The 24,427-nt window shown below is 38.8% G+C and overlaps 1 protein-coding gene across 1 annotated transcript in view; it reads right to left on the bottom strand.

Annotated features, from left to right (window-relative positions):
* Positions 1 to 21,636, bottom strand: part of pik3c2b (phosphatidylinositol-4-phosphate 3-kinase, catalytic subunit type 2 beta) — a 53,764-nt gene extending 32,128 nt beyond the window's left edge. The window contains exons 1-11 of the mRNA XM_046874776.1: positions 21,291 to 21,636; positions 15,090 to 15,949; positions 14,771 to 14,871; positions 14,050 to 14,210; positions 10,226 to 10,346; positions 8,116 to 8,227; positions 6,125 to 6,204; positions 5,642 to 5,705; positions 3,943 to 4,089; positions 3,643 to 3,676; positions 599 to 794 (exon numbers count right to left, since the gene is read on the bottom strand). Of these exons, the coding sequence (XP_046730732.1) occupies positions 599 to 794; positions 3,643 to 3,676; positions 3,943 to 4,089; positions 5,642 to 5,705; positions 6,125 to 6,204; positions 8,116 to 8,227; positions 10,226 to 10,346; positions 14,050 to 14,210; positions 14,771 to 14,871; positions 15,090 to 15,848 (1,775 nt within the window). The 5' untranslated portion in view covers positions 15,849 to 15,949; positions 21,291 to 21,636. The remainder of the gene's footprint in view (positions 1 to 598; positions 795 to 3,642; positions 3,677 to 3,942; positions 4,090 to 5,641; positions 5,706 to 6,124; positions 6,205 to 8,115; positions 8,228 to 10,225; positions 10,347 to 14,049; positions 14,211 to 14,770; positions 14,872 to 15,089; positions 15,950 to 21,290) is intronic.
* Positions 21,637 to 24,427: the final 2,791 nt, after the last annotated feature.

The raw sequence follows: 24,427 nt of genomic DNA, 5'->3' as shown, positions 1-24,427 counted from the left end.
AGATCAAGGCAATAGTTGGTATTTGTTTCCCAGCAATGCTGGTAATGCATTGTCTATATGTATGTGCACTTAACAATACTAATGGGCCCAGAGATCAATGACCAGTACAACCCAGAAAAACTGTGTGTTTGTGTGTATGTATAAGTATGTGTATGTCAGTATGAGAGACCAATGTTTGCTTTCATCTCCAGCTTTGGTCATTAGTTTTCCACATTAGTTTCCCTTCACCACCTGCTTTTTTTATTATAACTTAATAAAAGAATTCTTGCTTAGGGTTCCCACTTGGAAATCAGTGAGGAAGGCTTTTCTAAGAAGACTGAAAATTAATAAAAGCTAGTACTTTACACAAACTCACACTTTGTTTTTCTCAACCTGTTCTGACTAAAATATTAGCAGCGAGTGTTAAAAAGGTTTTGTTCAAAAACCATCCGTCAAAAAAGAAAATTGCAAATCTGCTAGGAATTCCACACTTTTTTCCTTAAAAGTAAATGAAAAGCATAACCTTAACACCTTTCCACAGAAAAGAGCCAGTCAAGCTCATGACATGATTATCCCGGCTTTATGAATGCAAACAAATGCTGGCGTGCGTTTGTGGTACCTGGCGGCCCAGGTGATGGGGACACGGTGGGCGGCGTAAATGTTGAAGGACAACACGTTAGTAACCATGCCTGCCTCCTGGATTGGTGCTGTGGGCCGACTGCTGTGTGGAGCTGTGTGGAAGTTGGCGTTAAACGTGCTGCAGTAGAGCTCTACCAGATCCAAGATGGCAGCCGTCAACCGTTCGACTATTTTCTCTGGAATGGGAACAGAACAGGAGTAGAGGTCAAAGACTTTTCCATGTAAACAAACACACTGATGGGCCTGCAACAGGCTCAAGATGTAGATGATCAACACACACACACACACACACACACACAACTTGACTTCCTGTTTAAAAAGCAGCAATCCTTAAATCAGCAGGTATGGACAGAATCCATACAAGTCTTCACTTCTGTGAATATATATCCATATTACATGTGTAATATATGTATAAGCTTTTATAAGGACTGCAAAAAAGGTTAGAACAGGCTGTAAGAGCAAAGTTTACTAACTAATGGATATCCTTCACCCATTCAGAACAAAACATTGGTCTTACAGTACATATTTACTTGATTTGATCAAACAGAAGTACAGCACATGTTTATCGAGTGAAGAACAGAAGAGGAAGGTGAACAGTGTGCATCCTGACGCCAAACGCGCATCCTTCCTGTTTATCCTAGTAAAGAAGCAGACAGACGTCCTTGCAGCAGGAGGTCTTTCCACACAAACACACTCCAACTGGCCACACACAAACACACATGCTATATTCCCCCTTAACCCTCTGGTCATTGTATAGGTTTACTAAAATTAAAACAATAAAAAATAAATTACTAAAAGCAATATACTAAAAGTAAAACAACAAAAGTGAATATTTAGAATAAATGAAGCTAGTCCTCCTGGGTATACTTGCAGAAGCTCACAAAAGTGAGTACACCCCTCACATTTCAGCAACCATTTTAGTATTTCTTCTCAACAGAAAATACTATAGAGATGAATCTTTGATGTATTTTAGAGTAGTCCATGTGCAGTATAGCAGTAAAGATTGCCTGTCCTCTGAAAATAACTCAACATACAAACATTAGAGTCTGTATGTTGGCAAAAAAAGTGAGTACACCCTAAGTGATAACAGCTGTATGTCGTGTAACCATGCAAAGCCCCATGAGAGTGTCAAAGTCACAAAATATTATCTCGATTAACATAAGGGGTATCCATCAAAAAAAAAAAAAAAAGTTAAATCTCTCTTCTAAGAAAGAAATGGGACAATCTGTACACAAGAATGAAGGTTTACCAGTCAACTAGATATAGATTGTGTCAAAAAGCAACAGATAAATGAATGCAATTATATCTATTGGTGAAGACTGCGCTGACCGAGGTATATCTTTTTTTATAGTTTTATCAATAATCTCCCAGAGTTATCGACAATGATTAACTCCGTCAGACACCATAAAGCTTAATTTGGCTGCTGCGCAACTAAAATCAATGTAGCTTCCCTTAAAAAATATATATATTCGAGAGAAAAAAGAAATAGCACTGAGGTCTAACGTTCATCCAAGCACCTTAAAACAGGCCACTGGAAATTTTGAATGTAAATGACACCAAAATCATTGTTAGCATTCCAAACATCATGGAAGGTTGAGCCTCCTAAGCGAAATAAATTAGGAAAAGAATGGGCACACTAACATGCACACCATTAATAGGTAGCAGTGATGATTTCATTAAATTTTTCCATTACATCATTGAAAATATTAGGCAAAAAAAATCCAGACTATTAATTTAAAGTGAGACTATTTAATAAAGAACCCTGTAGATGATAAAATGATTTTCAAATAAGCAATACATTTTTTTTTACTTTTTTACTTCCACCCAAGACAGCGAATGAATTTAACTTATTGCATCAAAATCAAGTTGTGTACTAGATTCTTTACCTACATATTTCTTCAACAGATAATTCAGAAGTTTCAGAAAACTTATAGCACAGAGACAGCACTGATTTAAGTGGTAAATGACCTGCTCAGATCCTCAGGTCCTCAGATCAGAATCATGTCTCCTTGTTGTGATGCTTAACCTTAGTGCTGCTTTGACACCATTGATCATAAAACTCTCCTTTATAGACAAAAGGATATTGGAGTTTAAGGAATGGCTCTCTCCTGAGTCTGGTCTATTTTGACTGATTGTTATTAGTCTGTCGATGTGAATGACGAGTTCTCTTCTCTAAAATTTGGTTTTCTGCAAGGATCTGATTTAGGTCCATTGTTTCTTTCTTTATATATGCTACCTCTGCATGAAATTATGTGTAAACATGGTACACAATTAGATGTTTCAGCAAAGCCAGACGAGAGTCATCAGCTTAATAATGCTGAGGAATGTGTAAAGGACATTAGACAGTGGATGCTTGTTAACTTCTTTGTACTTAATTCTGATAAGGCCAAAGTACATTTACTAGGGCCTGATGCAGCTGTAGGTTTTCTGTATCCATAGTATCTCTTAATGGTCTTTCTATATTATCATGGGAAGCAGTAAAAGACCTTGGTGTAATATATCATCTTTCCTTTGAAGCGTATGTAGACATATTACGAGGATAGCCTTATATCTCTCAGAAAGTTTGCTTAAATTATAAATATTGTGCCGTTACACAATGCAGGAAAACCAGTTTATGGTTGTGGTACATCTAGGTTTTACTTTTGTAATGCTTTACAGTCTTGATGTTCTAGGAAGTGCAGAAATAAGCTTCAGTTAGTCCAGAACCAGAAAATATGACCACATCAGCCCTGTCTTACCCACTCTACATTTGCTCCTAGTCAACGCTCACGTTGATTATACAAGCTAATACCAAAAATGTTGGGTGTAATATGTAAAAAAAATAAAATAAAATAAATAAAAACAGAAAAAAATTGATTTGCAAATCATTAACTCCCATAAAAAAACAATGTTCTACGGGATTATGATTTGATTATGTCTACAGTGATGCTTTCTCTATAAAATAAATACATAAATAAATAAATAAATAAATAAAAGGCACACCAGAAGTGTGACACAAACTTCTGGGGATGATGGGAAACGTACCTCGGTTTTCTCTCTTCAACAGCACGCTCACATCCTGTGAAATAAAAACACACAAACTGTCAAAAAGCAGATGAGAGACAATGGGACCGTTCCTGCAGCATTGCTGTTTTGGCTTTAAAAGAGTAACAGTTTGTACAGTTTGTACACCGACATGGCTGTTTATAATACAGCTTCCAACAAAAAGATGGTGCCAGTGCAGCATGCAGCTCAACAGACCAATACATGACTGTTTGTATCTGTCTGTGTGTGTCTGTGTGTGTGTGTGTGAGAGAGTGTGTGAGTGTGTGCGTGCGTGTTCACCTTCTGCACTCTGGGCTGCAGTCTGCATGGGCAAGCCGGCAGCTGATTCAGGGCTGAGGTGATGTCGGGCGTTTCAACGGCAGCAAGTGAGGTGCACAGAGCTTTTACAGACTGAACCAAGCGCTCCACGTGTAACTGCAGTTCAACCTGGAGAGCAGTGAAAGCAAAGAGGAAGGACGTTTTTAGAAGTGTTTAGGTGCAGTCCAATGTCTACATTGTTTATACACACGACTGATTATAGAAATGCAATACACATTGCATAAACACCATTGGCATATTTAATACAAATCATATATGTTGTATATTCTGATTTGAATACTGTTGGTTCTCATTTCTATTGTTATACTTATTTTACAAATAACAGCATGACCCATAATGTTTCTTTCGTTTTATAAAACAATTTTTCCAACACTAAAAGATTTTTTTTTTTTTAAGTGAAACAGCAAATGCCACATCATATTATATTTACATTTTAAATCCGATTTATCTCTTTTTATTCATTAAAGCACATCACAGGGTCCACCACCATCCCCTTTTGTTTTGTTTACCGTAATTTCCGGACCATAAAGCGCACCCATATAGAAGCCGCACCCACTAAATTGTACAAATATTTTTATTTTTAACATAAATAAGCCGCACCTGTCTATAAGCCGCTACTTTACACAGGCTTTAATGAAAGAGAAAGTGAAATATGTTGCGCTTCCATTAGGAGCACAGCGGTATTTTGGAAATAGCCTGCCACTGCAGTTTTTCCGGTATTACTGCGTGTGTTCAAGACGAGGATTGTGTGTTTATTATTTTCTGATGCTCATTTCTACGTTTCTTTGACTAACCCTTAACGCTGTTGCCAAGAAAAATAAAAAAGCCAGAGTTTTGGAAACATGTCTGTGCTTATATGATTTCTGTTGTAACTGGAGTTAGCGAGCTCTCCCTTCACCCAGACTCAACGCGTTACAACGGCTTGTATCTAAACAGTAGCCGATCAAGTAAGTCATTGTTCACCGTCTTCCTCCTTCCTTTCACAACTATTTCTCTCTCGTTTATCTTTTGGCATCGTCGTGCGTTTAAAAATGTTTTTTTCCCCAATGCCGTGCAGCTCAAAACACAGGTGAGGTGCATTTTTTCGTTTCCGTTCGGAAATTTCATTGGTCTAATGTTATGTCGCTCAGTTTTTTGGCTTGAAGTTTGTGAAACCGGGAAAAACCCAGAAAAAAATTCATAAATAAGCCGCTTCGTTGTTTAAGCCACGGGGTTCAAAGCGTAGGAAAAAAGTAGCTGCTTATAGTCCGAAAAATACGGTATGTTTTTCCCCTAAAAAACGCTGACACTGGAGATTCCTTCCAACAGAAAATTACTCCACAGGTCAAAATTATTTTACTTTTTTTGTAGATCACCTGTAATATAAGTTCCTGTAAATTGACTTTTACTATATAATCATGTAATTTAACATATTATTATTTTAGAACAAGCACAGTATAAAGAGTATAAATCTGTGTTGTTTTGCACTGTAAAACTGTGTCAGAGCTGATAAATAAATCAAACTCGGGCCAATCTGATTTGAGCAAACTTGATTACAACAGCTCTGCATCAAAACCCTATAAAAAGAAAGTCAGATAAATTTTACAGGATTTTGTTTCATTTGATCCACATGGATTTGATACCAGCTGTGAGCTTTGGTACAAATCCAATCTTATCCTACCTCAGATAACACGAAGGACTCTGCCTCATTATGGAAGGTGTCCAGAAGCAATGTTAGAGCCTCTCTGTGAAAAAAAACACACAAAAGCCCAATATCAGGTACAATGAAATACATTTATAACCTTATATCCATATACATCTTTTTCTACCAAGTCCCACGCACTAGATAGCTTGGATGACACTCCCAAAGTATAGTGTTTTCTACCCTCTTTCACATACATGTACTCATGGCTTCCCATGATTGGCTAGAGGTTGCTATGATTGACAGATGAAAGATAGATAGTATGCCATTCCACCAATGGCCACAGATGGCACTTGCCAGATCTGATAGTTCGCTAGAAGTCCCGAGTGGCTCAATAGTTCAGAGTAACATTTCAAAACAGAGTTTGTACTAATAAATTGCATAAACATGTTTAAAAAACTATTTTATTATTGTATTATTCATGTGAGTATCGCGGTTGCACTGTATAGATTTTTCCTTTACCTTGTCACAGTCTGTTTGATGGGTCTTTCCTGCAACAAGATGCTATGGTTCAGTGAAGATGGTGCCTCATCATCCTCTTGCTGCAGTAAAAACAGCAAAAAATGTTATTAGTTGATTTTCAGGGTTTCTTCTTAAGTCTCTTTCATATAAATACATTAAATCAACAAAATCATTAGGCCACCTGACTTTTCCATTATTATATGGTTCTTTCCAGACTACTAAGTTGTAAGCATGCAATTGTATTGTCTTTAGATGTGGCATCTGTCTTTAGATGTGGCATAAAAGTTTCCCTTTATTCAAACTAGGAAACCTAAACCTATTCCAGCATGGCAATGCCCCTGTGAGCTCCATGAAGATACACTTTACTTGGATTGGAGTGGAAGATTTTGAGTGGACTGCTGTAGGGTTTTGACCTTAACCCTACTGAATACATTTGGGATAAACTGAAAGGTTGACTGCACCCCAGGCCTCCTCACACCTGCATCATAATCTGACTTTACAAACACTGTTGTGGTTGAATGAGAATGAAACTCCAGAAGCACACACAAATCTAGTGGAATCTCTTCCCAGAGATTATTATACATGCAAATGGGAACTAAATGTGGAATGGGATGTTTAAAAAGCACCTATAAATTCTATGTTCAGATGTCTACCATATTGTCCATATAGTGAATATAAATAAAACACAGATTCTTACATATGTCTAATCACAAAACACAAGATCATTTCAGCAAGAAAACACTTGGCTTAATGCATATTCATTATTATATTTTATAATCGCCTAGTTTATCTACTATGGCAATATTACTAACCACGGTTTCATATACCACTTGTTTATTTCCTGCGTTTGACTTTACTATTGTGTAGCTTGTGCTATATTTTACTTTTATATTGTCTTTTGTGTCTGTAATACAACATCTGTTGCAACGTGATGGAAACAAGGTTGAGAGAAAACATTGTGTTTAGTGTCTTAAGTAATAGTGAAAATCTTACTTCCCACCACCATTCATTCAACGTACGTGTAAAAATACGTTTCAATACTTTAACAAAAGAAAGTGTTTTGTTTGCACAGTTGGAGCACGGAAGGCTCGTAAGAACAAACTGTACAGCAATTCAACATTTACAGGGCCACATGCTTTTTTTTTCTCTGATATAGTGATTTGATGCAACATGTTGGGCTTAAACTGCAGTACTGCAACAACAATGGACAATAAAGAATAGCTTAGCAACAAACTAAGAGTGTGACAACAGCATAAAGTCTTAGCAACAAGCTAGCTGGGGCTAACTGGGTAACATTAGTGGGCAGTAAGAACATTGTTGTAGATTTATCCAAGGGTTGTTTTTATTATTAATTTAGATAAAAGCAATGCAGTACATTGTTCACAATGTACACGGACATTTAGTTTTGATAGGTACTGATAGCTGAGAAGACCCCAACAACAAATTAGCACTTTTTTTACTTTACATAGAGTTACCTACTGTATCTGCAAGAATTTTCTTTAGATCAGTTATCATACAGACACATCAGTTTATCAGTTTTGAGAAGAAAAATATACATCATTCTTCACAGTTATCATAACACGTATGCAGCCATGTTGTTTTTACTCTTCGGAACAATGAGGGTTAAAAATCATTCTGGGAAGTGGCTTTTACGTTAACTCAAATTCAGTGCAAGTAATTAATAGATAGTTAAAAAGAGGAAGAAAAGTTTGTGTTTATTTTTAATCAACCACAAGTTTTGCTCTAACACGGTTGTGAATTGGACTTCCAGTTTTCAGGGGTTTTTTTTTGTATAGAACATTACTAGAAATTCGTTGAATTTCCTCCTGGGTTTCAGAAAGTCTGTTTATCAAGCTAAACCGATGACTGCTTGCATGCTCAAAGAGACACAGAGCTCTCATTCCCCCTTTTCTACTGCAAAGTTTCAATACTGCGATTGCTTTCGTGTGAACTCGGGCCTAAAGAAAACGTGCTGTGTTTGTGGTACTCACAGAGCGGGCTAACTCCATGTTCACAGTGCTTCTTTTGGTGAGGAAAAGCTTGATGTCCCAATCAAACTTCAGACACTGCTGGATATATTCAAGCCCAGCCAAGGTCTGAAAGCTGAGTGAGAGAGAGAGAAAGAGAGCAAGAAAGAGAACAGAAAAAAAAGAGCTCTTTGAAACTGTGTTCTTTGCTACACCTTAAAAGCATTTGAAACATTTTCAGGGGGAAAAAAATAAATGTAAAGCAACTATTACCATGTATTTATTTTATTTTTTTTAACATAAAATTATTTGTACTGACAAAAAAAAGGATTTTCCTTTGACAAGAACTTGACTGGTCATTCAAATTAATAAAGTTGATACATGATAGTATCTGTGTTGTTTTGAAAACCACAGCCTATTTTCCCTATCTACAGTCACTCAGCTATAACATTTATAAAAGCAGGCGTTTTTTCTGCATTGCAATGTTGGATATTGCCAGCAGTTAACACCAGAATTTATTGTTTAACCGCAATAGAAAGCTGGCTACTGTTGGTTCTGTCATCGACACTAGTGGAATAATAACGGCGCTGCATGCAGGAAGTACTTCCCTTTTTGTACAAGCTCAAGGTTATCAAGAAAAGACACATTTCCGGCCAGCTGCACTCTTCGTAAAAACATCTAGCTTGTACACACAATCGCATATTCCACTTGTATTTGTACTCTATAAGACGTGACAGGTTGATTTAAGGTTTTGTTACAATGCGTAATACTTTTCAGTCAGGCATTGCTCTCAACCACACTGGTCTCGAGCCTACTAGCCATAGAAAATAAAAAATGTTACACTTAGTTAGAGGTTGTCACATTTTGAGGGAAACCCACTGTGGTTTTATGCAACCATAGAAATAAGCTCGACAAGGGTTTTTTTTTCTTCTGAGGGGCCCTAAGTTGAATGACAAGACTATTTGTACCACAAACCACTAAGCAGGCCCTTTTCTTTTAAAATCCCCCCCATCTTCCGGCCACAGTTCTGGCAGCAATCACCATCAAGGAAAGAAACTGCATATGTAACACAACACTTGTTACATTGTCTGGGAACCACTTTTCATGACTGAACCAATACACATACGTTTTCTTGTGTGTTTTTTTATTTTTTATTATTGAGTGAGAACTGGGCTGGATGCCCAAGCCTCTGTGCCAAGTGTGAGGTGGGCATTATATCCACAGGGAAAAAGAGAGAGAGAGAGAGAAAAAAATTAAAAAATAAAATGGAGTGGATACACGGAAAAGGCATTACAAGAGTCCTCTGCATGGCCTGGTGCCACACTTTGAGCTGGCCATTTGTCCATTTGTATCTTTCACTCTGTGCTAGTTGTGTATTATACACCTTAAACAGATAATGGCATTAAGTCTACTTGCTGGCCACAGTCTGCAAACTCAGCAAAGGATTTCAGCAGTTTAACCAAATCAAATCAAGTCAAGTCAAGTCTATTTCTATAGCGCTTTTCACAACAGACATTGTCTCAAAACAGCTTTACAGAATTTAGAGTTAAGGTGAATGGTGTGCATTAATCCCTGATGAGCAAGCCATGGCGACTGTGGCAAGGAAAAACTCCCTTAGATGTTATGAGGAAGAAACAAGTGCTGAAAAACAGGAAGAACAGTTATTCCACTGCAACTTTTGTAGATCATCTGTTGTGGCTTATTTCAGCCAGTCAACTCCTGGAAAAGAGACTATAAACTAAAATGTAGCTGCTCTAACCAAACTGTAACTGAGGATAAGATTTTGAGAACTCAGGTTGAAGTACTGGGCAGTTTCACTCAGGACACCCATTTAAAACTCAGAAGGTGGTGGCTGTGAAAACTTAAGCTTAAGGAATAAAATGCAGCACCAATTCATAATTTGGTGTTTATTTTCAGTAATGGAGGTATAGCTTCTTTTTAGAACACCAACACCAGGGACCATATTAGGATTCATTTATACTGCATGCTCCTGCAATATTGCAATATGTGGTAACAACAAATATACTGAACAGCCCTAAACAAAACGCTTTCACATTTTAGAACTGGGAAAAGAAAATGCAGTGGTAAGCTCTGTAAACTGCACTGTCACTTGGGATTTATGTGTAGCTCTTACTTGTTGAGATACTCGGCTTGGCCACACACTTTCATCAGGTAGTCGTCCACATCGACTAGGTCCAGGTCATCATAAGCGTAGCCCAAAGTCTGGTATATTAGCAGTTCAATGGTGGATGACCCTGAGAAACCAGGAGAGGGTTTTCAATAAAGATTAAAATACAGTGAGGTGATTCAAATTATTTTGATACTCTTTTCATGAATTGGAAATGTTTCATCAGTTGGTACATTTTGTAACACCACAATATAATAACAAAAAGTAATATGAACGGTGGTTGTGTCTAGCAAAAAAATTGACCAGTGGAACAAAAACTGACCAAAGAATACAGGTAGTCTTCGACTTACAATGGAGATGCGTTCTAATGACCCCATCGTAGCATAATATCACAAGTCGAGACATGGCCAAGCCTACTCAGGAGTCTTAAAGAATGGTGAGCAGTATTGCAAAACAAAGCGATTAAAATGACAGAGGCAAGAGCTACAATCTGGCTTTAAAACTCCAAAAAAAAAAAATAAATAAAATAAAAGAGCTATAACACCGAGAGTAAGACATCTCACAAGGTGAACCATCGTAACTTGGGGACTACCTGTATACCTGTATGTAAAGAGATTCACTCATGGCTTTTAATAGGAATTGTACAGTCCTGTCATTCAGTCATGTAGTGGAATACAATGCACAGAATTACGCTGATGCAACTGAAAATCTTTCATTAACATTCACATTACACATTAAAATGGGGGAACATAAGAACATAGGATCTAGTAAATCACTCTGTACGATTATGGTAAGCAGAAAAGCATAGAGTCTTCAACTGCGCAGTTTGGGTGAGTGCGTGTGTATGACAGCCTCAGATTCCTGTTCTTGGCTGAGAGGAGTGATGTGGTCATCTGCTGTTCTAGCCAATCCATCGCAAGATTTTAGGTGTTTCGCATTTAAGGTCGCAGTTTCTGAATTACTCCAATCAGAACTTCTCGCATATTGAATTGCCAAAATGTAACGGCCTGCATGATTTCATGCATTGTATTTCTGCCACATGAGTGGATGATTAGAGAACTGCAAAAATGAGCAGGTGTTTCCATTAAAGAGGACTGCATGAGTATTATGAACACGTTTAATCGATAGGGTTTCCAATTGGTGACGCACACACGGCCCTTCCTGTCTACACGTACTCAACCATCTGCTCAGTTTACACGAAGCAGCTAGCCAGCAATCTGGAACAAGCCAATAAATATCTCACTGGGAAAAACTCTGGAAAGAAAAAATGTTTGCGTTTTCTCTTAGTGAAAATAAAAACAGAATGAATGGACCATCCAGATTTTTTTAACTGCATCTTTGATTAGACTGATAAAAATTAGTTCTTTATCATTTTGTTTTATTTCCCTCTTTCCCAACAATTTTCTGTGAATAACAAAACAAATGCTTTCCTCTGACTATTGATTCTTACACATTCAAGCAAAGGCCATCAGTTCATTATGCCTGGTAAGATGTTAATACAATAACTGCAACATAGAAATTCAAGTCCAAGCCTATTATACTGCACATATACACACACAGACACTAGATATACTGGTTGGATAAGCAAACTAAAACAGAAGGTACAGGTTCCTTAGTCCGCTCATGCTTAATCAGGCAAGGCCGCCTTTAACTTGTAAACACAGGCATGACTCATGAAGTATACTGAGCAAACAGACTCCACTGACATGAATGGGGCAAAGGGTAAAAAGTTCACAGAGAGACTGGTCTCTTCCAAAATTTGTTGTAATCAATTAGACAGATACTTATTGCTAGCTGATTTGATTATTATACTCTATAGACTTTTTGGAAATATGCCCTATTTTGCCAATAATCTGTATGATCGCTCAAATTTTTTAAATAAACACCATTTCCAGGTTGAAGCAGGTTTCAGTAAAATCAGTTAGAACTTGCAACATGTTAATATTGATATCGTTTGTTTAACATCACGTTTAACCAGTTTTAGAAAAACACATCCACATCCAGATGCACAAATAACCCTCAAGCATTAATTGGACAGATCATTCGGTGAGGGGAACTATCCCCTTTCTTCCACCCACAGGATTCTCTAATCCTGCACTCTGCCTTCTCTGCTTGTGTATACATATTTATGTGTATGCTCATTTTAGCTGGATAAATAAAAATTTGGGGGGAACCCCCCCACGAAAAGAGATGACCCATTTTCCTTTCACTATAATTTTATTTATAGAAATTGAAGGCACCAGCCCATCAGATGTGTTTAGTCCTGGTCATATGGGAAAATGGTGCATCTCTCTCTCTCTCTCTCTCTCTCTCTCTCTCTCTCTCTCTCTCTCTCTCTCTCTCTCTGCTACACACATAGAAACAAAGACCGGGATCATCAGGTTTTGTTAACCATATACCCAAAAGCCTAAAAATAAACACATCACAGTTGTTTCGGGAGCTGCACACTGGAGGATCCAATACACAAGACTGAAACGCTCAGGAAAATATCAAGCCAGTGGTAGAGAACAGCAACAACAGCAGCTCATGAGTTCCCCTGGCCAGCACCTGAGCCAATTTTCCAGAGCTGCTTGAATGAGCACAGTTACATGCACATGTACATCAATAATCTTGTCACATGTGGACAGGAAAAAAGCATAACACATTTCATAAAACAAATACAAGCTATAACTTCATTTAGGCCCGGAGGTTATTCAGAACACAAACTAGTAATACCTCATCCTTTAAAAAAACCTTTTTGTTATTTTATTTTTTATTTTTTGCATGAACTTGGACCGCAGTACTGTATGTGCAAGTTATTTGCTTAAATAAATATTTACTTTGAGAGCTGGTTTATTAGCCAGTATTAAGTCAACCGTGCTTCCAACCAGCCAACACATTTTATGGTTTTATCCCATTCAAAGGCAAACAGAATTTTATTGAATTTATTCTACATCATTCCTTGATTCAGCCAATTCCACCGTGCTTAATTTCCAATTAGAGCAGGTCCAAACTTGTTTGTATTCCACCATAGCAATTGTTTATGGAACATTCTTTTATTTATGAACGCTAGTCCTGAAGACTTTCCTGCACCTGAACAGCTTTACATCTAACTGTTAAAGTGCTGACACTGGAGACTCCTGACGAGAATGCTGTGTGTGTGCTTTTGAGCAATCAAACAAATAACCACATATCCTCACACAACATTTCCTCACAGAAATCCTCACCATAAGCTGTTTACAAGGACCTCCCACAAGTTGCTATAGAAGCTGTTACTAAAGACATGACAGTGTATAGGAACAAGAACTTAATATAAACCTCTGGTTTTCCTTTAAGTAAAAGTAAGCAATGTTTGGATGCCAATGGTTCTCTATATCACACCATGCATTAGATTACACTATCAGATGTTTGTTATTTTTCCTGTTACAGCAAACTGTGTTGTGTTTTGATCCATGCGTAAAATCTACCGTATTTCCAGACTATTAAGCGCACCCAAATATAAGCCGCACCCACTGAATTTTACAAAGATTTTTGTTTTGAACATAAATACGCTGTACCTGTCTATAAGCCACAGGTGCCTACACTGAAACTAATGAACTTTACACAGGCTTTAATGAAAGACAGTGACTGTTACAGGGCTTGTATCTAAACAGCAGCCTACCAAGAAACTTTACGGTCTTCCTCCTTCCTTTCACAACAATTTCTCTTAAGTTTTTCTTTTGGCATTGTCGTGCGTTTAAAAATCACAAAATACAGTACTGTACGGTACACACACTGATAAAAATACATTACTCAAACATTACTCTTTAATGTCAATTAACACATTGTTATATCAGTACACTCCGACTTACCGTCACAGGTGAAGGTGAGTGGTTCTCGGATGTGTTCACCAATGACGGTGACTTTTATGCTGACCCCGAGTCCCTGCTGCAGCTCCTCCTGAGTCACACACGGGCTCCACACAAACCCAGCGTTCTTAGAGCGGTCCGTGTACGGGTAAGCCAAGCGTAACCTGCACATACAGACACTGCACTCAGAGCACATCATACTGGGTAACACTAGCATTTATTATATGTTACATTATGCATCGCACATCTATTTTTTATTTAATCTTTTTTTTTTGTTTTTTTTTGTTTTTTTTTTTTAGAGCTTGAAATTCACAGTAATGATTTCACTTCCTTCCAATTCAATCAAAAAATTTACTGATTTTCTTGATAAAATTTGTTCAAAGCAATTTAATAATAATAAAAAATAAAAAAGAACAAGCACATTCTGAGCACACTCATGGGCTACCTAAAAAAAACATACAAACTAAGTAATGGGTCTCATGTGATTTATATCCTTTAGCAAGATTTGTTTAGCAAACTATTTTTCTAGTTACTATAAGGATCAACCTTCACTGTGGTGACAATAAAATTTGCATTTTGAGAAATTATTGACTATGTAAATGTGTTACATAACCATAGCTGTACATGACAATCAGATCAAATGCAGACATTCTTTTTTCTATTCTAAGTTGTATTGTAAACACCATGTTTCTAAAGGAGGAAGTGAGCATGAAGGAGAACTTACACATCGAGCATATGACAGAAGGCAGCCACCTCCTCATCACGCTCCTCTGAAACCTGGAAGAGCTCATAGCCAAACCCATTAGGTCTGGAACGAAGTGACATCTGCATGAAAGGTGTGTAAAACAATTCTTACACCATTATTTACAATAAAATACATTAATAAGTTACATGAATAATTTTTATTAAATATTGTAAGATTGTAAGAGTTTATAATGATTAAGAAGACAGTAAACAAATTATAAATTGTCATTTTTATCAGTTATATGAATATTGTATCAGCTAACAAACCAGAATTTGTTGGTAAAGAAAGCAGTACATACCAGATCAGCAGACACTCTGCGGTTGTTTCTGGCACTCTGTTGCCCAGGCACATAAGTGCGAGGTGGCACCTGAGGGGGAAGCGTCTTGCTGCGAGCCACAGGCTTCCCAGACTGATCACCATTCACTTTTTGTTGCCTAGGTGATTGCCTACCACTGTTAAGCCTCATAAGGGAGTCGTTCAGGTTGTCATAGTTTAAGGTTTCTCCAGAGGAAAGCTTAAGTTGGTCTACCTCAGGGCTAAACAGGTTCACATCTCTGGGAGCTGAACCCCTGCAGAGGTGGAACGAATCTGGTTGAGGTATCGGATTCCTTGGTGGAATCGCAGGAGGAGGTTCATCTGGAGGTGGCAACCCCTTTGAAAGCCCTTCAGACATCCACTCATAATCAGTTTTCCCAGGATTTTCCAGGATATAAAGGGGCTCCTTGCTGTACCCATGAGGATCCACATTTGATCTTGATGGGCTGGAAACTCCAGGCTGGATGAGGTTAAGAATTGGATCGGACCCTGAAAGCCCTTGTCGCAAGTTTGTTCCAGACGGACTGGGGATACATCTAGATTGTGTATTCCGGGCTGGCAAGGTCTTGCCACCATCAGACTCTCCTCTTCCAGTGGGATCTTTGTCCTGTTTAAGGCGAGAAAGAGCATCGTACTCCATCTGCAAAGCCTCAGCCAGGACCAGCTCTCTGGGACTAAGACCCAGAGACTCCAGGCAGCTCCAGCGCTGCTCATTGTCATTCTGTGTCTGTGCTGCAGACATGATTCTGTAGGGAATGATGCCACTACACTGAGTGGATAAAAAATTGGGGGATTTGAAGGGAGAAAAGGCCTCTACGAAATCCACAGCAGAACCATTGAGTCCTGTTGAGAAATAGGAGAGCAACAAGGATATTAACAGGTGACTATCACATCCTTTTATCTAGAACAAAAAATTTAGTCTGGCTGTACATTATTTTTCTGAACAGGAAGTGCTCCCCCGCACAACACCTATACCTCATTACAAGAGAGAGGACAACGGCTGAATGACCAATAAACTACATATAGACAATAAACACCACATTTATTTTGCTCTGCTTTGATAGATGACAAGAACAGTTCTTTCAAATATAGTTATTGCATCTATCTGAAGAGAACCCCAGATGGGTTTTGTTTTAGGACAGTCATCTGGATCTTATTATCTTTGCTTGCTCAGCAAAATTCAGACTGCCATCTCCTGCCTCTTGTGGCTGAACATAAGTATCTGCAGCCAGCAAAGCAGGGACTCATCCGGGCCCCAGCTGAGCTACATACAGTCAGTCTCTACGAGGTCACTGAGTTCTTCATAGATGTGTAGGCATGCAGCTTGGATACAGAAAATTAGAAAAAAATTAATTGCCAACTGTCCCTCTGTAACCCAGATTCAACACAGGTAACTCTTTTACACAATCTACAGAATATTAAATCGTTTCATATGTTAAAAACAGCCAAAATACTAATATCGCGTAAGATCATCTCTTAGTTTAGATAGAGCTCTACGATCTGTGCCATTAACACATACCCAACCCAAACGCCAATAGACAACAGGAATCTGCAAGCCTGGGGGAACTGAACCAAATTATGTTTTGGAGTTCGAAGACATTTCAATTAAAATTTTGCTAAAAAATGAAGTTAAAATGTAAAATCTAAGCTTGGACTGAAGATCATTTATTGAACAGGTACCTTTACACATGAATTTAAACGTGTCCAAAAGTATTTATCTTCAATGGCTGATCAAAGATGCTGCACAAAATTTTAATTCCATACAATATGATACAACATGATTTAATATAGCAAGAATATGGATTTCATGAATATATGCACAGTGTCTTTCCATCTACCCCACTGTACACACTGCCCCACCTCAACCAACCTGAATATCTATTGTAAATGTACAACAAATTTTAGGAAGTTAAAAGAAATACACTTCTAATTCCTATAACTCATAAGAAATATAAATCAGCCTTTTGCGAGTGAAGGTCAGTAGCACAAATCATTGAGTTTACTGACGATATGAAATATGTGATCTGGAACGACATCATACATCACAACAAAGTGTTCTTTTTGTCTGTTAAAACACCTGCGATGAAGCACAAGATTCAAACGAGGCCTGAAAACAAATTTCAATATTCAAATAAATGACCTACGAGGCCTTATATGGGACAAAACTGAATTTTAAAATATGTTATTCATGAATATTTTCTTACCAACTAATCCATATAATAGAGAATATGCTGACCTGAGAGTTTTCCCAGCATGTTTTAATTTATTTACATTACTAATGGTTCTTTGTCTTGGATGCCCCCTGTCCTGTTCTCCATTTTATAAAGAAACTTATGAAAGGCATGTTCATTAGATTTAGAACTGGTTAGCTCAGGTGGTAGACCAGATGTGGTTAAAATATTAAATTAAAATTCAGGTAAAGGCAGCAGCTTTAGGACTTTAGCGTATTATCCACATTGCTCCCACTTTTCTAAAGAGCACAAGAGAATTCCTGCACATATATTAAGGTAACCCTCTTCAACATGACTTTGACTTGGAAAAATCAGATTGGCAACAGATTTGTAATATGAAGGACTTGTTTTGATATTTAACCCCTCAACATCCAGCTTCATGTGCAGATCTACATAAATGGAACAGGATGGAGTCAGGTAGACCCCAACTTACGACGTAGATAGGAACCAAAAAACCGGTTGTATGTCGAGAAGAGTGACTATGATGCGTTCCGACGCAGACATAAAGAGGCACTGTAAACACATTTACATTTTTACAAATAAAGTCGAGTGGTCATAGGTCGGGGTCTGACTGTATTGCTATTTGTACATTTAAATGGGAATTCCTCTTCAAGGTGACCCCGGCTTTGACCTGCACTGACAACAAGACTGGCAGTGGGTTTTCCCCTCTGCTCTTAACAATGAGCAAGAAATTCTCACACACTTCTAACCATAGTCCTCCAAACAACCAGGACAGATTGGAGTAGAGGAGAGAAGAAAAAGAAAGTGAAAGAGACATGTGACACAGGTGCCTTAAGAGTTCTTTACTTTGACCTAGTTTATATGCACCCCCAAAATTTATGAGCACATGTGCTTCTGGGGTTAACGTCACTTTAAGAGGGGTCTCAATAAAGTGTGAAAGAACCGCTAGGCCTACGACCAGAGGGCTTCACTGACTCCTCTGAGATTAGCTCTCTTTTGGCTTTTTGTCAGCCACTCTATTTAGCACCTGTTTTTACCATTTGTGTGCAGCTGAACATATGCATGGAATACAAAAATGCACAGAGTCAGACCCGATTCATCCAGGATCACGGATAATCTGAGTCACAGGTAGGAGAGTGGACGACCACAGAGATGATCAGATTAGAGATTATCAGGCTCAAAAGCCTGGAAAAAGATTCACAACCCAGACGTGTTTGTAAACAGACTGCCCAGACATCAACAGATGGATCCGTAGCAGTATACGCACGCGGCATCTCCTCCAAGCGCCATCTCTGTGGCTGGCCTCCTTTTCCCAAGAGTGTGATTCTCCCATCATCTCCCCATTCGGAGCACCAAGGTCTTTTGGCCGCAGGGAAGCCGGAGCAAGAGGAGGGGTGGGAACAAGGGCGGAGCTTGCATTGTTCCAGCCCTGGGACCCTGGAATCTATCCCCCACTGAGATATAATCCCATTCAATTAGGGGCGGCTCCCAGATTGACCAAACAAAGGACAGAGAGAGGGACAACACGTGAGCCAGGGCCGGCACGGACACGTTCACACGCCTCCGAGAAACAAGAGACAAAGGGGCCGCTGTCATCTCTGGCCATGCGCCCCCACATACCGATCCTTTTCCCCCCACCCCCCATAACACCCTCTTACCAACACATAAACCAGCGCCCTCCTATACACAGCGTCCATCACAACCCGAGCGGGAAAAGACACCCACTGCTGCAAGCCAATGGGTGAGCATATAGCGATATGTATGCCATCCTGAATTTTCTTTAACTTGCCATTAAAAGAAAATTCGAGGAAAATAATCTAAATGCCAGACATTAAAGTGGTAGGCAGATAAGACACAAATATACGAGATAATATACACAGTATTTATGGCATAACAGGCTAGCTCAGTTTTCCAGACGTGTGCCTCAAGACTATTTACGCCCTGTCAGTCTAGAACCCATGTCCATGACAAGAAACACATCACATTGGAACAACTGTAACAAAAACACTGGCTCTGTTGCCAAGTGTTATGTGGTAACTACAGCTGCTGAGAGATTTCCCCATGATGAAATACTAAAATGTGAACACAGTGCAAGATGCCATTCATATTTTAAAAACAAAAGGCAGTCAAAAGGGTAAAAGGAGGAAAGCCATCATCGGTCAGCAATGGAAACTACCTAATACCCAGGTTGCAATCAGCTAGAATAAGAGCACAATGCTGAACTGAATGCTGAGATTAGAACGGGATCAAATGTGACTGCACTAAGGGATTACACATGATGGAGTTTATGTCATGTCTGGGGAACGAGTGTGTTTTGTGCTACAGTATGTGTAGTAAGCAATAGTGTGTTTTGTCATTCATATAGTGCCATGTGATGTGAGCCAGATTGCATTTGTGTTGAGCTGGAGTGTGTATTCTTTTATGTAATGTGACCTGCAGTGTGCTTTGTGTCATGTGAGGTGAGCGAGAGTGTGTTTTTTGTTGAAGAGTATTTTCTGCTATTTATGTGTGGTGCGCTAAAGTGTCTTTTATCCAAAATGTTTGATAAACTAAAAGGTTTTCTGTCATGTGTGTGAGTTTGAGTGCGTTTTCTGTCATGTGTGGTGAGCTCGAGTGCGTTTTCTGTCATGTGTGGTGAGCTCGAGTGCGTTTTCTGTCATGTGTGGTGAGCTCGAGTGTCTTTTCTGTCATGTGAGGTGAGCTCGAGTGTGTTTTCTGTCATGTGGTGAGCTCGAGTGTGTTTTCTGTCATGTGTGGTGAGCTCGAGTGTGTTTTCTGTCATGTGAGGTGAGCTCGAGTGTGTTTTCTGTCATGTGAGGTGAGCTCGAGTGTGTTTTCTGTCATGTGAGGTGAGCTCGAGTGTGTTTTCTGTCATGTGAGGTGAGCTCGAGTGTGTTTTCTGTCATGTGTGGTGAGCTCGAGTGTGTTTTCTGTCATGTGAGGTGAGCTCGAGTGTGTTTTCTGTCATGTCTGAGAGTGTTTGTCATATGTCGTGAGTTGGGTTGTGTATTCTGTCATGTGTACATGTGTTTTCTGGCATGTTTCGTGACCTGAACAGTGTTTTCTGCCAGGTGTAGTGAGATGGAGTGTATTTCTTGTCATATGCAGTGATTTGGAGTGGTTTTTATCATGTGTCAGAGTTTTCTGTAACCTGTTTAACGAGTTTCGATGCAGCAGATAAGACTGTACATGTCGGATCTCCTGAAAAAACAAACGGCACGCGTGTGTGTGTGTGTGTGTGTGTGTGTGTGTGTGTGTGTGTGTGTATCTGTTATCGACCTAACTGAAGACCGATGCCCTCTGAGATATTGGCTTTCCCTCCCCCCTCAATCACTTCCCACCCAGATTTAAGGGAATTAAAGTGAGCAGGTTGCAGGTTGTGGGTGTTTTGCTGGAGAAGGAAGACAATAATCACACATAGCAGTCTGAAGAAACTGGACATCACTGACATAACCTGCTCTTTCAGATGTTCTTCCCATTTCCCAACTTCGCTTACATTAACTGATGGACTTCCATTTAATCCCACATACACCAGCAAATCCCTGCAAAATGCGGTTGATCAAGAAACCGGGATTTTTATTTTAGGAAAAACATTTACTCGAAGTGGAAATAATAGTGAACTAAACACAAACTTGGCCCTGGAGGTATAAAGCTGTTTATAACACTGCCTTTCTGTGAAATTGCTCTGGAGGAGAAAACGGCGTCAATCAGCTTTGAAAACTGTTCAATTATCCCTCAAACAACATCTCCGTTTGTTAAATGCCAGATTTGCCCTGTGCTTCTGTTTATTCCACATGATCCCAGTAAGGAGTGAAGTGGAGTGGAGTGGATATGGAAAGCTTTAGGGGCGAAACGCCGCGTTCAGCGCGAGCAGAAAGAACCTCGTCACTGCGCACCACGGCACTGAGCGCTGCTGCTGTCGATCAACCAGTCAAACACATCGGCTCTGCAGATCTAAATATTTTAATAGAAAGATAAACAAACAAACCTACCTTGTCTACGGTCTTGCTGGTGGCCGGGTCATGCTCTTCAAACCCCCGCTTCCTAATGAATTGATCCGCGAGCGTCAGGATGATCAGCCCCGGTGCGGGAGCCAGTTTCCGGTCACAGTAATGGCCCCGACTCGCGCATGAGCTCTAATACACAACGCTCTCCACTCAAATTTGTCGTTTTTTCATATATCTATAATGTAAGCGATGACGCCAAAATGCGGCAAGCCCGGGTTATTTCGTGGCTCCCTGACGGTTTCGTATTTTTTTTTTTCCAGCGTCGAGATTTTCATTTCAGCTATGGGTGAATAGAACTGGAGGCGCAGCGGAGAGACGGACACCTAGTGGCCGTGTGCGGAATAATACCAGGGTGCGAGAGGAGAGAGAGACACACACACACACACACACACACACACATAATTTCAGTCTTGGATGATATTCTTTTTTTGTCGTATTGTTAGTGTTAATTATGTTTTATCCTCACAACGCGTTCAGCTACAACAAATGAGCTCCATTATTATATATTACGCATGTGCACGGTGATTCAGTGCGGCTATTTGTGAAGAACTTTTTTTTATCCTCGAACTCCTTATAAAACCGAAGTGGTGTGATAAAGATACTAATTTCTAGAAATAAAAACTGAATATGACAACATGTGTAAAGCAGTTGTGCGTCCCCGAGCAGGACCTTGATAACCTAGCCCAAGTGGCAAAGCATAATAATTGATGGAGAGACAGTACCCTCTAGTGGTAGACCAGCGCCTCTGCTAGGAATAACACAAACGCCCACTACATGGAGTTGGAATTCGTGCTCTCAATTAAAACCGTTTTGTAGGTCGTGAATTAAAAGATAAAAAAAAAGAGCTGCTAAGAAGGCATAAAGGAGCAACAAACCCAGGGCTATTTACTCCTTTCCTGACAAAGTGTGCTAATTAGGTCTTTATCAGTGAAAACATCTACATAATCAATCTCATTTAAATCCTTTTCACTGAGCTCCAGGTTGCAGGACTACAAAAAGTGGAATAATCCAATCCTTATACAAGAGATATATGTGTGTGTAAGCCCTAATTAGTATATTTCATATGTGCTTTTATTTGGGATATATTCCAGATAATAAATGAATAAATAAAGTGGTAGCGCAATGGTTAAGGTGTTGGATTTTGGGTTGGAAGGGCGAGAGCTCAAAATCCCTCTACCAAGATCAGGGCCGTGCACAGACCTTTTGAGGGGCATGTGCTGAAACTGAAAAAGGGCACCCCCCTCCCTTTTTTTATATCAAGATTATTTAGTAACACCACCAAAAAAAGGGCACTTCGGAGTGTAAGGGCAAAAAGGGCATGTGCTCTGCACAGGTTGAGCCCTACCTGTGCACGTGCCTGACCAAGATGTTGCTGCTGAGGATCTGAACAAGACCTCTGAGTAAGGCCCCTAACCACCAATTACTTAGTTGTATAAAACAGATTATTGTGAAATATACATGTAATGAGCTAATTGTAAGTTGCTCTGGACAAAGACGTATGCCATAAGAATAAACTTATTTTATAACGAGTAGTTCATGTTTGTTTTCTAATCCCATCTACTTTAATCTTCCCATTTAACATTGGAATAAATATAATGTAGCTCGTAACAGAGTAAGTTTAAAATACCTGAGATTGCCTTTACTTCCAAAACTGTCAATACATTTGATGTACATTTGATAATCTTGCAAGTGTTTTTAATTCTAATTCTACCTTATTATGTAAAATGTATTCTATTTTTTCACTGTGCATGGTTGTGTATATGCAAAATATGAATTGAATTCGAACTTTAAAACCCTAGAACTTGAAATTAGCACCACTGTACCATAAAAAAACAGTGCTCTAAAAATTTTTTTTTCTGATTTCTTTCTATTTTTGTGCACATTTGTCAGAGTTAAATAAATGAGCTGCAAAATGAGCCAAAACATTTATCAACACAATATAAATAATAGTTATCTGATTAGCAATAATTTTTTTTTTTACTTTTGTGTGCATTTTTTAACAAAACAAATTAAATAACAATAATCATTAGAGGACCAATATTATATATAGTATAGAATACAGCTAGTACTGAATATACAGTTCTGTAAAAAGTATTTCTGATTTATTAATTTTTTTTTGCATATTTGTCACACTTAAAAGATTCAGCTCAAGCTAATTTTAATAATACAAAAGATAACCTAAGTAAATACAAAACCTACCTACCTCAAGCTTAAGCCCACTTGTATTATGCACCAGGACAATGATTCAAAACACACCAGCAAGTCCACCTCTGAATGGCTCAATGGCTCAATAAAAAAGAATTAATGTTTTGGAGTGGACTAGTCTCAATCTGAACTTTAATCTGATTGAGATGCTGTGGCTTGATCTTAAACAGGCCATTCATGCTCAAAAACCCTCCACTGTGGCTTAATTAAAGCAATTCTGCAAAGAAGACTGGATCAAAATCTCTCTACAGCTATGTGAAAGACTCACTGACAATTATCACAAACGCTTGATTGCAGTTGTTGCTGTCAAGGGTTTCACAACCAGTTATTAAGTTTACTTAATTACTTTTTCACATAAGGCCTGGTAGGTTTGCACAACCTTTTCCTATAATAAATGAAATTATTTAAAATCAAGTGAATACTTTTTCACAGCACTGTATAATTTGTACTAGCTGTATTCTATATTATATTCAACACTGGTCCTTTAATAACTATAATGTTATCTAGTATGATTTGCTAAAAATGCAGTATATAGATCTATTAAATTTATATACAAAATATATTTTTCTGCTATTCAGATCACTATTATGTATAGTGAGTTGGCTCAATTTGCATTTAATTGACATTTTTTTTTTTAAATATTCTTCTTCTTCTTCTTTCGGCTGCTCCCATTAGGGGTCGCCACAGCGGATCATCCGTCTCCATACCACCCTGTCCTCTACATCTGCCTCTTTCACACCAACTACCTGCATGTCTTCCCTCACCACATCCATGTCGTCTTCCTCCTCTCCTTCTCCTCCTTCGGCCAACAGTAGCCCAATTTCCACCGGTACCCTGTCGGCTAACGATACCTGTGGCGGTCGTTGTTAACCCGGGCCTCGACCAATTCGGTATGAAATTCTTACTTGTGATCCGCA

The sequence above is a fragment of the Silurus meridionalis genome, chromosome 19 (assembly GCF_014805685.1).
Source record: "Silurus meridionalis isolate SWU-2019-XX chromosome 19, ASM1480568v1, whole genome shotgun sequence".
NCBI classification, from domain to species: Eukaryota; Metazoa; Chordata; class Actinopteri; order Siluriformes; family Siluridae; genus Silurus; species Silurus meridionalis.
This window is presented reverse-complemented; position numbering and strand designations above follow the sequence as displayed.